Genomic DNA, 17,905 nt, shown 5'->3' on the forward strand with positions numbered 1-17,905 from the left:
ATGGGCGACGTGACCGAGTGCTACCTAGACAGCTCCAACTCGACTCCAGCGCCCGATATCTTTGCGTACCGCGGCAATCCGCAACACATGCCGAGCCCGGCTATTGGCTCCTACAGCATATTCGGAATACGGTCCGATGTTTGCTTCGATAGGTTTGGACGATACGGTCCATACGGTTTCGGATATCGAAAAGCCCACGGCGGGTCAGGCGTCGGGCTCGACACGGAGAGCTCGGGCAGTGACACCGTGTGGTCCGTGACGGGGCAAATAAATTTTGGCGGTATGAACTGGAGCGACGCCCAAGAACGCTGCTTTGTCGCCAACAGACATCGGTTTGACTCGGGGTCGAGTGACATGACCAAGAGTTTCGTGGAGAAGGGCACGAACAAGAGAAGATCGAGAGAGGCCGAACAGCAACCCGAGGGGGACGGGGACGGTAGCCAACCAAAGCTTCTCCGCCGCTCCGCGGTCGTGGTGCGCCTCTATACGGGGTTTCAGTGGACCGAACTGGCCATACTGAACCTGCGTGCCATGATCTCCGAGCTGTCGCTCAAGAGCGGCGGGGAGTACGCGGTGCATATCCTGCTGCATGTTCACAACACTGACCTGCCAATCTGGTCTGATGAAGATACGCTCAGGAAGCTCTTGCGAGCCCATGTGCCGGTCGAGTTCCACGGCCTCGTGTCGGTCTGGAGCGAAGCAGAGATGACGCTCTATTACCCGGGTGCATTCGATGCGCCGTTGGCCAACCCGAGCGAGAGGACCACGCACGGGTTCTACCGCAGCGGCCATCTCCCACTACAGGTGTTCGCCATGCGCCATCCGGAGTACTCGCATTACTGGAACTGGGAAGTGGACATTCGCGTGGTGGGCAGCTATTACGAGTTGTTTGATCGGATAGCGCGTTGGGCGGATCAGCAGCCACGCCGACTGCTATGGGAGCGCAGTTCTCGATACTACATACCCTCCTACCATGGATCCTGGGACAACTTCTCGCGGACGGCTCATCTCGACACGAAGCAGTCTGGACGGGACGCGGTTTTCGGCCCGGTGGCGTTTCCGGGTCAGCAGAAGCGTCTGCGGCACGGCAAACGGCAGACATCAGCGCTACCCGCGCGTTGCGCCGAGCAACCAGACGACGAAGAATGCGGCGTAGGAGAAGAAGCCGACCTCATCACCCTCAACCCCATCTTCGACACGTTCGAGTCCGGATGGATCTTCTCCGACGACGTCACCGGATATCCCAGGGCCTCCGCGTCGCAACCTCCTCGACGATGCGCCATCGTCACGGCCTCCCGGCTGAGCGGCTGTCTCCTCAAGGCCATGCACGAGGAAGTATGGCGGCATCACCGCACAATGTTCAGCGAAATGTTCCCCCCGAGCGTCGCGCTGCACCACGGGCTCAAGGCCGTGTACGCGCCCCATCCGGTGTACCTGGACAGGGCGTGGGTGGACCCCGTCGACGACGACGCCATGGACCGCGTCTTCAACGGCGGCGCGGCGCACTCGACGTCCGGCGCGGGGAGCCCGTTCGACACGAAGAACGAGCACAACTTCAAGGGCTCGACGTGGTATTACAACAGCGAGTTCGCGGGGCTCCTCTGGCGGCGATGGCTGGGCTATGCGCAGACGCAGGCGGGTCGTCGAGCGAGGAGCGGCCCGGACGCCATCACGTCGCGCGCGAGGGGGGGGTTTGAGGAGGAGAGCGACGAGGAGAGCAGCGGCAGGATGTGCTTGCGAAGCATGATTCTTCACCCCATCAAACACGAGGGGCCCGGCGATGTATAATTGTGTGTGTGCGATACCAACTTGGGTCTCTCACTTGACGCTCGACTGAATTGTATACTTTGATGCTCCTGCAACCGCGGGCTGACAGCAGTTGACTTTTGTCTCCACGAAGCGCTCTGAGTAAAAATCGCCACACCCGCCAAGAGGTGAGGTGAAAAGTTTACTTGCCAGCCATTCCATCAGCGTCATCAGTCACATCGTTCCAAAAGAAGGGTTCAAAAAATGCAGCTCATTAGATCGATTATATAGGCCTCCTCCTCCTCCCCTACTGGCCCCCCACATCACGCTGCATATAGTACGTCCTGCAGGCCCTGCGAGTAATTAAGTGCAATACCTATACGTATCGAGCCTGATGTGTTCCTCCCGGTCCGGGTTGTACGGACATGTACGTGCCAAACCGCATTAAATATGACGCCCCCCCCCCTCCTGTGTCCTCTCGGAGCGCAGACTACAAGGCCAAACCGACGGCGGCAAGGACCAACATACCCGCGCCCTTGACGTGAGCCGCGCCGGCAGTGATGGTAGGCACACCGGTGCGCGTCGGGTTCACGACCGTGGCACTGGGGCTGCTCTTGGTGGGTTGGGCGGTTGGGGGGTTGTTGTCGATGGGCTTGCCATCGCTGCCGCAGAGGAAGTAGCAGCCGTCAATGACCTGGCACGTCTGGCCGTTGGGATACTGGTGCGCCGGGTTGCAAGAGTACCTTCCCTTGCTATCCGTGGATCCTGGGGCCGGGCACGTAGGGGTCTGCGTGGGCGCGGCGGTCGAGCTCACGGTGTTGGGGATGGGCTTGCCATCGCTGCCGCAGAGGTAGTAGCAGCCGTCGATGACCTGGCACGTCTGGCCGTTGGGGTACTGGTGAGCCGGGTTGCACGAGTAGCGGCCCTGGCTGTCGGTCGAGCCGGGCGCCGGGCACGTCGGGGTCTGCGTGGGCGCGGCGGTCGAGCTCGCGACGTTGGAGATGGGCTTGCCATCGCTGCCGCAGAGGTAATAGCAGCCATCGATAACATTGCAGGTCTGGCCGTTGGGATATTGATGAGCCGGGTTGCACGAGTAGCGGCCCTTGTCGTCCGTCGAGCCGGGCGCCGGGCAGGCAGAAGACTGGGTCGGCTGAGCCGAGGTAACGGTGGCCGTGACGGTGTTGATGACGGGCTTGCCGCTGGCGTCGCAGAGGTAATAGCAGCCGTCAATGACATTGCAGGTCTGGCCGTTGGGGTACTGGTGCGCCGGGTTGCACGAGTATCGGCCTTGAGCGTCCGTCGAGCCGGGCGCGGGGCAGGTGGCCGACTGGGTGGGCTGCGCGGAGGTGACGGTGGAGGAGCCGCTGTTGTCGACGGGCTTCCCGTTGGCGAAGAGGTAGTAGCAGCCGTCGACGACCTCGCAGGTCTGGCCGTTGGGGTACTGGTGGGCGGGATTGCAAGAGTAGCGGCCCTGGCTGTCGGTCGAGCCGGGCGCAGGACACTTGTGCTCGTCGGCAGGGGCGGCCAGGGCGACGGCGGCCAAGGTCGCGAAGAGGATCTGCGTCTTCATGGTGTTTACTGGTGTTTGCCTGACAGGGGGGAGTTGAAGTGTTTGTCTGTCTGTTTGGTGTAGTACTTGGTGGTGGTGGATTATGTATGAGGGACTGCTTGATACTGGATCCTTGAGAGTCACGACTGACTGCAATCACACTTGGACAAGAAGCTGGACATGGAGGGAGACGACTGCGAGCTATATACTGATGGCGACCCGGTCGTGCAACCCCAGCGTGTTTTGCCGCTGGGGCCAGCTAGACAAGGTTTGCCAACGTCAATACGAGGTCGCATGTATGAATAGCACGCTCACCAAGCTTGACGGGGCATGGGATGGGGAAGGAAAGGGGGGGCAAGCGGCAAGGTTTCGTACCTACCTTGGTACTACCTCATGTACAGCGGCGGCCGGGTACCTACCATAGTTGCGTTAGTTACTTGATGGCAGTGGTGGTAGCGGTGGTAGTAGTGAAGCTTTTCCCTCGTATACTGGGTAAAGTGGAAACTCGAATGATTCCTCACGGGGTTATACGGGGCCACTACGTCCTCCATCCAGCCGGGTTGTCGGGAGCTCGCGCCAGTCCAGGCCGAAGGCGTCCATGGTTCGTCGGCCGTGCCGCCGCTGGCGTGCCGTCTAGCCTCGACGTGTGGGCACGTGAGGTCATTCGACCAGGCTGTTTTCGTTGTTTCTCGTAATGTCATATAAACGATCTGCTGGTGGTGAAAGGGGGGGGAGGGGGGGAGGGACTGCAAGAGCGGCCCGCGCGGGGCCACCACACAGTCTGTGCGAGCGCTCCGCTCCAGTCCCCGTCCCATCTTTTCCTTGTGTTCTTGCAGCCAGAGGCGCCAGCGTTTCGGCCGGGGGACATGGATGGCGCATCGCGTCGAATGACATCACACCAACGAACGGACCGTCGGCAGCCCTTGCCTGCCCGCCTGCATGCCGCAAAGTTCAGCACGTACTGTACGTACGGGGGAAGGGGAGGGGGGCGACGGACGGGAGCGAGCGCTACTGCCCATGACTCGTTTTCGCATCTGCTTTTCTTCGGGGGGTCGCATCATCAGGTGACACAAGAGTGGCGCGTTCCTGGAATGCTAATGCTGCTCGGCTGTCGTCGGGGACTTCGGGCGCCACGGCCGAGCGAGCGCTGGGCTGGGCTGGGCTGTGCGGGTGGCCATTCATGGATACGTGCAGTTGTCGTGCCTGGCGTGGTGAGGACGGACTGTGGTGGTGGTGATGGACCGTCGTCGTGATTTTTGTTTTGTTGCCAATCGACATTGGCCCCATGGCGAGCAGAAATGAATTGTTGGCCCATTTTTTCCCACGTCACGTCAGCAGCAGCAGTAGCAGCAATAACTAGCAGCTCGCCTTACACTGTCACAGCGCCTGGAATCCGCCGCCACCAGTAAGTTCCCTACCAATGCCCAAGCAATCACTTCAAGTTGCGGTACAGCACCTCAGGTACGTCTCAATCATGTAATGTACTCGCCCGTCTCTTGGCCGCTACACAACATGTCCGCGGCGCAGACGTGCCCGACGATCCGCTCGCTGCCGTGGCATCGTGGCCTCCTGCGACCATCCATCCCACCATGTTTGTCACGGCGTTCCCACCACCCTAGACCACCAGCCGATCTGCCATCATAAATCATTGTCAAGTGTCGCGTCCCTGGCTGCCGCTCGCCCTTCACAATGCAGCCAAAACAGAAAACGGGATGCGCTGCATGGGTGCTCCGGCACTCGTCGGCGTTGGGCCACTGATGAGAGCGCGTACGCGCGTGCATTGATGAGGGGGGTGGGCGTTGTGAGATGCCGTGTACAGGATCGAGATGCCGTGCCGTGTGCTACCTTGTCTGTCCTCAGCAGAGCAGCAGCCCCTTGGGCCATGCCAGGTTCATGGACAGACCTTGTACAGCAGTAACCTGCTGGCACGTACTGTACGTGACAAGCCCCGTAGCAAGGGAGGGAGGCTCATATATGGGGGTGCCTGTCACGGCGGATGAGATGAGACACGGCAAACGCTCCTGACCGGGCGCCATGCAAGTGCGCAACAAAGAAGCTGCATTGATGAATACGAGAGGGCTCGTTACTATAGTATGTGCCATGCCAAGTTTGTCTTTTTTTTGTGTGTGCCGTCTCTCCCTACGAGTCTCTACGACCAGCTACATACCTCAGCTCCCTGCTCGTATCCTCACGCGCACGACGATGCCCCAACCCGTCCGGCTCTCCCAAATGCCCATTTCGTTTTCGCGCCGAAACGTCACCTCTTGGGCGTCGACGGCCATGGCCACGTCCTCGTCGGTCCTCCTCCTTGGTGATGACGAGGACGACGCTGTTGTGTACCCGGACGCAGACGTAGGAGCATGCAGCAGCGGTTTCGGCGACACGTCCCGCTTCTTGCTGCCGCTGCCGCTGCCGCTGCTACTGCTACTGCTGCTGAAGAGGCCGCCCCATCGACCCCCCGCCCTTTTCGTAGTAGAAGTTGCATCATGATTATCACTGGCATCCCTGTTGACGCGCGCCCTCACGGCCAGCCGCTCCATATTGTTGGTCGGCAGCACCGGGCCCCCGGGGTCGAGACACCTGGCGAGCCGCCGTGCAGTGTCCTCGTCGCCGAACCACAGCCCGCGCCCGGCGTCCTCATCGCCGCCGCTACTTCTGCGGGCGGCCGTCGCCGTCTTGCCGCCGTCTCCGCCCTTGCTGCTGCTCTTGTTGCTACTCTTGCCGTCGACGTCCTCCGAGTCCACCACAACCCTCACCACGGTGCGCAGCTCCCCGTCCCGCCGCTCGTCCTGGTCGCTGCAGTGCCAGTCGGGCCCCACGGCCGAGGCCGGCACCAGGGCGGCCTCGACCAGGCGCGGGGGCGGATGCACGGCGGCGATGGACGACAGCAGCTCCTCGATGCGCGGCACCAGCAGCCCGAGGAGGCGCGCGTCCGAGAGCTCGCGGTCGGTGGCCCGGGCCGCCTGCTCGGCCACCATCTGCGTGCGCAGCGTCGACAGGTGGTGCGCGAAGATGGACGACGACGATGGCGGCGGCGGCGGCTGTACGACGGACGCTGGCGAGGTGGACGGGCCGGCCTCCGCCGAATACGGCGGAGGAGGCAGATCTTGGTCTTGGAGGTGGTGGTGGTCCATGGCTTGTCTGGACATGATTGACGAGAGCGGTCGCCGAGACGGATGGTTTGAATGCGTCTGGTGCGTTTGCCGTCCCCGGCGAGCATTGATGTCGTGCGACCCTCCTTGGTTTGAATGAGTTCGACAAGCCGTTCCGTCCGCCCTGGTGGCCGTCGAGACTGCAGAGTAACTTGCTCGGGTCGGTATTTGGGGTTAATGCAACTCCACCAGCCCAACAACAACCAAGCCCACGGTCGCAGATGCCCTTCTAGCTTCAGTTCAGCAGTTCGGTTCGGTTCAGCCCGTGGATTAGCCTCGGGCACGGACAAGGGCGTCACATGAGCAGAAGACGATGCAGGTACTGGGCCTCAGAGCAAGCTTCATGGGGCGACCGACCAACAGACGGCGTGAGGCAGTGAAGGAGATGCGATGCGCCTTGTCGTGGGGCGAGGTGGCCAAGGGCGGGGTACTTTTTACTTGTCACTCTATGCTTGACAGCCAGCCATGGGGGGAAGGGGGGGGGGGGGAGGACCCGGCGATTGGGGAGGCTCCAGGGCTGTCAATGTGGCTGCCGTGGTCCCTGCGGCAGCACGGGCACCTAACATTGAGGTTCGCCCAACAACCTGTAGGTAGCCTCCAGAGCCGCACACAGGTCCATTCCATCGTGGCGGGCGCAGCACTTCGAGAATCCCGTTGTAACTTTCGGGGTGGCGGCCCTAGTCGATACTTAGCGATAGGATAATATAGGCTACTAGCCGCTTTCGATATACCGAATAATATAGCCCTAAAGAGCGAGATAGAAGCGCTAGAAAGGCTATAGCTTATCTAGATCTCGGCTCGACCTAAAAGCCACCCGATTAAAATCTATTTCAATAAGAACTTAACGGTATTAATTCTTAGTTTCTAGCTCTAAATATAAATTAATATTAATATCTAATAAAGGGCGGTCTATATCGGTTAAAATAGAGTAATTAATAAGGATGCCCTAATTATATACTTTTTATAGGTTAGGATAATAATAGTTTATTTAAGGCTAGCTATAAATAATATATAACTAGTTTTTCTAGAGATATATCTAATATATATTTTAGGCTTCTATAAAATCGAAAAGTTCTTAATATAGAATATTCTTATAGATAGTATAAAGTATAATCTAGTCTTTAAGTATATCGCTATTAAAATCTCTATCTCTTATAAGCTTTCTTGTAAAGGGCTTGGCCCAATGAGAAGCCCGGGGCGCGGCCCCGGGCGCAGCAACGCCACGTGTGGCTGCGGCCCACGCTGACTCATGCCCGCAGCCAGTCACGTGGGCCTGCACGTGGCGGGCGCCGCGCGTATAGGGGCTGCTCGGCACACAACCCCTATTTCCCTCCTCTATAGCACGTTAAATATCAACAACCCGACCGGCTCCTGCCACACAGCGCCGGCCCCGTCACATTTCTAAAGTACTTAACCTATTATTAAGACGAGATATATAGTATTCTTTCTTATTAGCTCTTAATCTTAATATTTTTCGTATTAAGGGCTACTTTATATAAGTCTTTAAATCGTTTTCCTTATTAAAATACTTAATTATATTACTTTATTCTCCTTTTAGACCTTAAGATAAAGTTCTAATAGGCTATAGCGATTAATAGGGTTTCGCTACCCCTATTAGCTTATAGAAACTATAGCCGTAAGCTATAAGTATTATATACCGCTAAGTATTGCTTTAATACGCTTAGAGTAGTTATAGTTAAGTATCTAATATAAAACTAAATAATATTATAGAAATATATATTAATTACTATATATATTTCGAAATTATATACTTTAAGCTTATTATAGCTATTAATATATTATTAGTAATTTAGTTCTAAGACTAAAAACTACCCTTTCTTTCTTTAAAATATCCTTTTATAAAGCTCGACTTTATTTAAAAATATAAGTAATGCTATTCGTAAAGGAAGAAAACTTTCGGCGTAAAGGTATTCTACTTTTTTCTAGGTCCGCGCCTTACCCCTATGCCGCGCTAGCTATTTTTAATACGTAAGTATAAGACGAGACCGGCGCGCTATAATATATACCGATATCTCGATTAAACTTTAATTAAACTATATCGTTATAATATAGCGCCTATATTAATACGCTAGTAAGGCTTAATTCGCTTAAAAACGCATTTCCTCGTAATATTATAATATTAGAGCGTTATTATTCCGCTCTAAGCTAAGCTTATATTTATAATTATACTTATAAGAAGCCTATACTTTCGCCTACGCTTATACCCGCGCCCGAGCCTATAGCCCTATTTGCCCCTTCGTTAGTAGGGCCTAATCTACCTAAAAAATGCGTTTCCGCTATTTACTTAAGATATTATAATATTAGAGACTCGTTTTTCCGAGCCGGGCCGGGCGCCTACTCGTATTAAGTACTGTCGTTACTATCACTGCCCTCGCTCGTAATGCCGCCGGTCGGCCTAGCCTTAAGTAGCCGCGCCGCCGCCGCTGCCGCTATAGCTACTTTATAATGCCCTTTTTATAGTCGTTATTGTCTTTAGCGCTATTCCTCGAGGGGGCTCGCAAGAGGTCTATTTAATAATATTATAGGCGGTATCGTAAGCGGCTTTATAGATAGGTAGCTTTAAAAGGTATTAGCTATAATATACGAATTAAGGCTACTATTATACGACCTATTTTTATAGGGTAGCCTAGCGCTAGCCTTAGCGGCGAATAGCACTTAAGTATAGTAGGCTACGCGATATAAGATTAGCTAGAAAAAATTAAAAAGTAAAATACCTTTACGCTAAGAGTTTTCTTCCTTTATAAATAATACTACTTAAAAATATAACTTAATATATCTAGAAAAGAGGGTCCCTTAAGACCTAAAGCTATATTTATTAATAAAGATAAGGCTAAAAAAGATTCTTTTTATATCTTAAGAAAGTATTAAACCGCTATATTATCTTAAGAATAGCTTATTCTACCTTTTTTAATAATATAAGGTACGTTTTTCTTTATAGCTAATAGCGGTTTAAGTAAAGTTTAATTCGTTTTAATCCTCGCTTTATAATAAGCTAACCCTATCGTTATAAAATACTAATCGTTTACTTTTTAGTTAGCTTAACTTAAAAGATTAAGTTATATATTACCTTAATTAGCTCTAGGATTTCTTTAGTTTAAGTTTATTAATAAAGGAGATCTTAGTCTATAATTTAATAAGATAAGGTATTAAGATTAACTATAATATAAAAGTATTTATATAGCTTATAATAAATCCTACTCTATAAAATACTATTAAGGTAAAGATAGGTATAAAATCCCGGGTAGTTAAGACTAATAGTATATTAGTAAGAAAAGGCATAAGAAAGAGTTATAGTAGAGAGACGAAGGAAAGGGGGGGCTAAGAACGGAAATAGCTAGGGGTAAAAGGGGTAATAAAGATAAGACTATAAGGATAGCTATAAAAGGGAAAGAACTTTCCTAAAAGGACGAGAGACGCTATACCTCTTTAGTTATAGCCGATAATACTTACTCTTTTGCCTTATTCTTATACTTTAAATATAAGTATACTTCCTTAATATAAGTATCTTATATTACCGCGGATTACTATATAGTTTTATAAACTATCGCGAATATAGATATCTAACGCTAAAGACTATTTAATTAAAGCTTAATAGTCCTCTTACTATATTAATATATTAAAATATATAAGTCTTTATATTATAGTATACTATATAGGGATAGGAAGAGTATAAAGGAAACGCGCTCTATAGTTTAATATCTTTCTCGCCCTAATATAATAGCTATATAACTACTAGCTATAAGGAGATATCCCTATATAGCTTACTTATATTTCGCTATTTAAGCTCTTTAAGATTTAGTCTTAATTTATAGTAATAAGTATAGCCTAATAGCTAATATAGTTATTATCTCTCTTACTTAATTAAATTAACTATATTATTATTATTATAATTCCTAAAGCTTTTTTTATAATTACTTAAAAGCGATAATAATATTAATAAAGAGCTATTATAATATAAATATATTATATAATATTATATTAATAAAGGGCAACCTTATTAATAATACGATTAGGATATTTAATATAATATAAGCTATAATAAGTAATATAGATATTTAAAAGGAGATTTTAATTAAAGAATAAGCTTAAATAATCTATCTTTATATTAAATAGCTTAAAGAGCTTTAATTACTTTAAAAAAAGGAGAGATAGCTATATAAATCTCTTACTTAAAGTAAAGGTATTAATATAATATTATTTAAGAGTTTTACTATTAATAAAGGAAGAAAAGTCTAGGGGCAAAGGTATTCTATATTTTTCTAGGCCTATGCCCTGCCCTTAGACCGCGCTAGCTATTTTTAGTATATAAGTATAGGACGAGATAGGCGCGCTATAATATATACCGATATCTTAATTAAATTATATCGTTATAATGCCCGCTTACGTTAGCGCGCCGGTAGGGCTTAATTCGCTTAAAAAATATATTTCCGTTATTTCCCTACGATATTATTATATTCGAATAGATATTCTTCCGCTCTAGGTCGGGCGCTATTGGCGCCGCGCTTATGCCTACCGTTATTACTACCCGCTAATTATGCCTATGACTTTATCTACCCCGGTAAGGCTTAATTCGCTTAAAAATAGCGTTTTCGCCGTTTTCCCTTAATATTATAATATCGGGGCTATATTATTCTATATTAGGCTAGGCGTAGGCGCGGGCGCTATCGCTTATAATACTATTAGTCGGCCTTAAGCGGCATTACCGCTATACCGCTAATAGCGGGTAATTTATAATACCGTTATAGCCGCTATTCGAGACCTACTATAAGGCTATTATAATACCGTCTCTAATATTATATAAGGCTTACTATAAGGCCGCTATAATACCTTATTATTACCTTCTTCCTTAAAGTAAGACTAATTATATCTTATACTTGAGTTTAATAGGTAAATACCTTAACTAGCCGTTTAGCTAAGCTATTAGCGCGGGCTATTATAGCGAGTCTATAAGGCTACCTATAATATTAGCTATAAGGCCTAGCATTACTATATATTATTAGCCTTAGCGGTATCGTTATTAATGCTATTAGCGTTATCGTTATTATCGAGTTAAAAGTAACGTAGAACCTTAAGCTTCTTATTAGCTATATTAAGGTATAGTCGGCTATAGGTATTCTTAATAACGGTTAGGTTATAGATCTTAAGGTAGCTATCTTAAAGGTTTTAATAATAGTTAATTAATAAGTAGTCCTAAAGTAAGATATAACATAAAGAAATTAACGATATAGAAAGTATAAACTAAGGGCTTTTTAAGCTATTAGCGGGGGGCAATTTAATTACGCTATAGCCGCGACTTCTCTATAAGGTATTCGAAGATCGTATAACTATAAGGTAGCCTATATTAATATTAGAAATTACCTATATAGGCCCGTAATAATATTAGCTCCCGCTAATTAAGTATTACGGTAATAATAAAGCGATATTATATAGCGAGAAGGTTAATAGCTAAATATATAAGTTAATAATTTAACTTACTTAGCTAAGTCTATTAGGTATATTAAAGCCGCTATTTATAAAGCTACTTAATAGCCTTTTAAATATAGGCCCGAGCTTTATTCTTAAGTATTAACTTTAAGCCTTTATAAAGATAATAAAGGTCTAATATATTAATTATAAGATAAGACTTAATATCTATATAGGTAGTCTTAATAAGATTATTAACCCTTTAACTAAAGTTATAATATTAGTTAATATAATACTTAGCCTATTATTAACGCTAAGGTATATATTTATCTTAGATATATTAAAGGGTCCGTTTTTTATAGCTAAAGGAGTTAATAAGAGACTTTTAAGTATCCTTAAAGAGATTATAATTAGCGGTATAAATAATGGCTTAAAAGGCTTTATATATACTATTATAGGTATCGTCTTAGGTATTTAGTAAGCTCGAAATGCCTTTTTCTACCTCTTATTATATATAGTCGCGATCTTTAAGGTTAAAGTCGAGCTTTAGCTCGGTAACCTAAATATTAATAAGCTAGCCGCTATTATTATTATTATCGCTATCGCTATTATTATCGCTACCTTCTTTATCCTTTTAATAAGTATTAATCTTAGCCTTAACGTTAGCTAAGATATAATATATATATAGCTATTACTATATATTAGGAAAGACCCTTATAAGGGCTATATAAAGAGCTTATTCTTTATCTATAATTATAACTTCTAGCGCTAATACTATAAGGCTCTTATAGAGCTTATTAAGTCGCTTGATAAGCTATTAAAAATAATACTCTTTTTTACCGTTAATAAGGCTAAAGGTAAAATTAGCGACGCTTTTATAATCTATAACGCCTATAACTTAAAAGAAGGGTATTTTAAAGCGGTTAATCTTATATATATTATCGAGACTAAGGACTTCTAGGAACTTCTTTTATATTTCGTAATACTAAAGGTAGGTTTAAAAAAGGGCTTTAAGGCGACCTTTATTATCGAGTAATTTATTAACCTTAATCTCTCTTATTTATTTAAGCTCTTTAATAAATACTTATATAGCTATAAGGCTATTAAGGTATTCCTTCTTAATAGCTTAATAATCGTTATAAATATCCTTCTTTTAAAAGAAGCTATAGCTTAGGTTAGCGTTATAAATAATATTTACTATCTCCTAGGCTTATATACTATACTTAGCTATAAGCTCCCTCTCTTTATCTTATTAAGTTACTATATAATAGCGGAAAATAGTATACATAAATAAATCGAAAGACTAGCTATAATTATACTAACCTTTAGCTACCTTATATACCTATTTCTAACTAAAAGACTTAATAATCGAGGTAATAACTTTAATAAGGTAATCGAGCTTTTAAGTTATTAACTTCTATATACCTATACTTTAAGACGCTTACTTAAGGCTACGATCGTAGCGAAAGACGATATATATAGGTTAAGAGATACTATTAATTTCTCGCTAGTCGGTAAAAGAAGCCTTAACGATATAGGCGCTATTCTCGCGATAGAAGTCGGTTAGGAAGTTAAAGAGTTCTTAAAAAGTATCGAAGAGCGGCGATAGCGGTAAAAAAAGTATCGGTACGGCAATAAAGCTATCGTCTATATCTATATTAAAATATCGTTAGCTAGCTCGTTAGCGTTATAGCTAGTAAGGAACTTACTATTAGCGGCGTTAATAACGGGCTCGTTAATAGCGGGCTAGGCCGTATTAAGTATAAGACTAAGGTCTATACCTATAGTAAGCTAGTCTACGAGAGAGTAAATTAAAGGCATAATATAAGGGCAATAGCTACGATATAAGGGCAAAGCTATAATATAAGGGCAAAGCTACGATATAAGGTAAAGGCTATAATATATATATTATATTAAGGCAGGAATAAAACGCGGGCGGCTATAGGGGTAGCCCCGCGCTAGCCTAGGCTATAAACCTTATCTAGGTATAGTAGGCTACGCGATATATAATTAGCTAAAAATTTTAAGAGATATAAAATACCTTTGCCCCTAGACTTTTCTTCCTTTACTAATAGTAAAACTCTTATTTAAAAATAAAGTATTTTTAATTCCTTTAGTAATAATTAAAATAATAAAGTAAAGATAGCGAATTTCTTAAAGTTAAGCTATTTTATTAACCCTTAAAGGTATTAAGATTAGCTATAAGATATTAAGTATACCTTTATTAAAATACTTTAAAAGTTTTAAAAAAATAAAAAAAAAGATTATTTTTGCTTTAAATTATATATATTATAAAGGATAGATAAGATAAAATTAATACTTTAATAATTAACTTAAAAGTAAAAAAGAATAATTAAAGATAAGTTAAATAGCCTTTAAGGATTAAATATAAATATTCCTTTAAGACTTAATTAATTATAAAGTAAATCTTATTATTTAAAGATAAAATATAACTTAATAAAAGAATTAATTACTTATTAACTTTAATTTATATTTAAATTTAATAGAAAAGTATTTTAAATATATTAGTAAAATAGATTATACCTTTATATTCTTTAATAAGCTATACCTTAAGTCATAGTATTAAATTTACTTATAGATATTTATTAAAAATAAGATTTATAAAGCTATAATAAGGATTATTTAATAAGTTTAAGACTTTATAGACTATAAAATTAAATAAAAAGAATTTACTTTTTATAAAGGTAAATAAATAGCGAAAATCTTATAAAAGGGAGGTATTTAAAATATAAATAATAAATAAAGAAAAAGACTATTTACTTTAATTAATAAAGTAAATATTATTTTAATAATATTAATAATTAAGGAAAAGCTATAGTATTTTTATTATAGAAGTAAAGATTACTTTAAAAGGTTATACTTTAAGCTTATTAAGAAAAGGGGTAATATAAATATATTAGAAAACTCTTAGTAGCTAAAGTAAATATTTATACCTTAAAGGAACCTATAATAAAGAGGGTAATATAATACTTAATAATATTAATAGCGATTTATTAATAATAAAAGGTATAAATATATATAAGGCTTAATATATACTTAAAGGTAGACCTTATTAATATTACCTTTATATAATAATAATAGCTATAATAATTACCTTAAAAGACCCTTAAATTAAAAATATTAAAGGAGCTTTATATTCCTTAATATAAGGTCTAAAAGGTATTAATTATAATAAAAGATAGTTAAAGCTAAAAATATTACTTAATTTACTTTTATATTATTATTAATTATTATTTAAGGCTAAAAAGGTACTTTATTTTATTAAATATATTAATATTTATAAAATATTAAATTTATTTAACCTTTATTATTTATAAATAATAGTTTAAATATAATTAAATAAGCTTAAAGATATTAAAGGAATAAAGATTTATCTATATATATTAAAACGATATAAAAGTATATATTATAATATAGGAAAAAGAGCTAAGCCCTTTATTATTAAGAGAAAATAAAAAAGTAATAAATAATAAATTAAGAATTAACCCTTTATTATATAAAGTAATATACTTTAAAGATATATTTAATATTATTTAAGTAAGGATATTACTATATTATAAAGAAATAAATTATATAATTAACTTCCTCTTTAATATAGTCTTATTATATAGCCTTCTTTACTTACTTTTATAGATTAAATTAAAAAAGCTTTATAATTATATTAATAAAAACTTAACGAAAAGGTAGATATAATATTTAAAAAGCTTAATAAATATTTTTATCTTTTTTATACTTAAGAAAGATAATATTTTTTAATTATATATAAATTATTATAAGCTTCATTATATTTTAATAAAGAATTATTATATATTTTCTTATATATTTAAGATTATAAACTATTATAAAAGTATTTAATATTTTAGTAAGATTAATATTAAGGATATTTACTATAAGATTTATATTTAAGAAAGAGATAAATAAAAGATTATTTTTTATATTTATTATAGCTACTTTAAGTATTTAATTATACCTATTAGCTTAATAAATACCTTAGCTACCTTTTAAAATTATATTTATTTAGCGCTTTAAGGGCTAATTAATATTATCTATATTATATATTTAAATAATATCTTTATCTTCTTAAAAATATAAAGAAAATATATTAAATACCTTATATAAGTCTTAAAATATATATAATAAATAAAGCTTTATATTAACTTTATTAAATATATATTTTATTAAAGCTTTATTAAATTCTTAAGGTTTATCCTCTTAAGTATTAATATTTTAATAAATCTTTATTAAGTATAAGCTATTATTATTAATAAAAGCCTTAAATATTCTAAGAGCTTTAAGTCTTCTTTAAGTTTTATAACTTTTATTATAAGTTTATTTATTAATATTTTAAAATCGCTACCTTTTTTATAGCGCCCCTTAAGGGTAATTAAAATAATAAAAAATTAAATAATATAAAGCTAAATATTAATAAAAGAGCTATATTTAAATAGTTTAAATTAGCCTTTTAAAATATACCTTTATTATAATATTTTAATCTTATTAAGCTAATATATATTAAGATAAATATATTAAATTATATTATAGTTAAGATCTTATCTTAATTAAATAAAAAAAGATAATAATATTTAATTATTTTTTAATTATAGAAATTTAAACTTAAAGAAATAAATTATAATACCTTTAATAAAGAGATATTTATAATTATAAAGTTATTTAAATATTAGTAATATTATATTAAAGGGGTAATAAGCTTTATTAAAGTCTTCTTTAACTATTATAACCTTTAAATATTTATAAATTAAGTAAAGCTAAATAAGAGATAAATATAATAATATATAGCTTTAATATTATTTAACTTTATAATTAAATATTATTTAAGGAAAAATAACCTTATAGATAGGCTATTAAGAAAGGTTAATTATATTAGTAAAATATTAATAAATACTTATTTATTATTAAATTTATAAAATTAATTAATAATAATCGAAAAAGTAATAGTAAAGGTAATATATTATAAAGGATAAAGTAAAAAGTTAATAAAGGAAATATTCCTTTATCTTAAATTAAAGCTAATTAACTTAAATTAAAATTATATTAAAGAACTTTAAACTTAATTATTAAGTAAAGAAATATATAAAGTAAAATCTCTTATTATTTTATATTTAAGTTAAGTATACTTTAATAAAAGAGGTAGTCTATAAAGAATTAATAATAAACTTTAAAGAGTTAATTAAATATATTTAAAGTAAAGATAAAGAAGCTTATTAATAAATTACTTTTATAGTTTAAAAATATAAAGATAATAAAGATAAGACTTAAAAGATAAGCTTAAATAATCTATTATATTATAATAGATATATTTATATATTAATAAAAAAGATTATTAAATAAGAATTCTTAAGAGTTTATTATAATAATCCCTTAGCTAACTATTTTAAAGTTTAATATATAATAAAGCTACTCTATAGAGTCTTTTATTAGCTAGGTATATTAAAGGATATATAATAATATATTTAATTATATATTATATATTAAAGGGTAGTAATTAAGAAATATTAATTATATAATAAGCTTAAATTATTTTTAATTCTTTAAAGATTATAATTAAAAGTTATAATAGACTTTATTATAAAGTTATTAAAGACTAAATAGAATTAATAAATTTATAATATTATCTTAATAATTATAGATCGATATATTAAATATTTATTATTCTTCCTTTACTATATAGATATTAATATAATTAAGTTTATAAAGCTCTTTTATAATAAAGTTAAACTTTAGTTTAAAGTACTTAATAGTATTATCTTAAATAAGGGCTTAATATTTATAAATAACTTTTAATTATAATTATATTAAGCCTTAAAGATTAAGTAATAATTATTTATAATATTTTACTTTTAGATTAATAGCTAAATAAAGTAAATAAATTAAACCCTTAAATATTACTTTTATTATTTTATTATAGCTAATTAAATTAATTAAGCTTAATTATTATAATAAGCGTAATTTATATATAATAATATAATTAATATAACTATAAAATTAATACTTA

The 17,905-nt window shown here is 39.5% G+C and overlaps 3 protein-coding genes across 3 annotated transcripts; 1 reads left to right on the forward strand and 2 right to left on the reverse strand.

Annotated features, from left to right (window-relative positions):
- Positions 1 to 1,816, forward strand: JDV02_010242 (uncharacterized protein; the record flags this gene model as incomplete). The annotated part of the gene is made up of 1 exon (XM_047991970.1): positions 1 to 1,816. The coding sequence occupies one exon, from the start codon at positions 1 to 3 to the stop codon at positions 1,786 to 1,788; it is 1,788 nt and encodes a 595-aa protein (XP_047847983.1). The 3' UTR covers positions 1,789 to 1,816.
- On the reverse strand, positions 1,811 to 4,531 carry JDV02_010243 (uncharacterized protein). The gene is made up of 3 exons (XM_047991971.1): positions 4,293 to 4,531; positions 3,675 to 4,230; positions 1,811 to 3,554 (listed from the first exon to the last, which is right to left on the reverse strand). The coding sequence occupies exon 3, from the start codon at positions 3,314 to 3,316 to the stop codon at positions 2,237 to 2,239; it is 1,080 nt and encodes a 359-aa protein (XP_047847984.1). The 5' UTR covers positions 3,317 to 3,554; positions 3,675 to 4,230; positions 4,293 to 4,531; the 3' UTR covers positions 1,811 to 2,236.
- A 666-nt stretch (positions 4,532 to 5,197) lies between these two features.
- On the reverse strand, positions 5,198 to 6,838 carry JDV02_010244 (uncharacterized protein). Its single transcript, XM_047991972.1, has one exon. It carries the CDS (start codon positions 6,442 to 6,444, stop codon positions 5,464 to 5,466), a length of 981 nt encoding a protein of 326 aa, XP_047847985.1. The 5' UTR covers positions 6,445 to 6,838; the 3' UTR covers positions 5,198 to 5,463.
- Positions 6,839 to 17,905: the final 11,067 nt, after the last annotated feature.

The sequence above is a fragment of the Purpureocillium takamizusanense genome, chromosome 12 (assembly GCF_022605165.1).
Source record: "Purpureocillium takamizusanense chromosome 12, complete sequence".
In the NCBI taxonomy this organism is placed as follows: domain Eukaryota; kingdom Fungi; phylum Ascomycota; class Sordariomycetes; order Hypocreales; family Ophiocordycipitaceae; genus Purpureocillium; species Purpureocillium takamizusanense.

What these genes read in the sequence shown, in the direction of transcription:
- JDV02_010244 (XM_047991972.1), bottom strand. Translation starts at nt 6,444, where the DNA reads ATGTCCAGACAAGCCATGGACCACCACCACCTCCAAGACCAAGATCTG.
- JDV02_010243 (XM_047991971.1), bottom strand. Translation starts at nt 3,316, where the DNA reads ATGAAGACGCAGATCCTCTTCGCGACCTTGGCCGCCGTCGCCCTGGCC.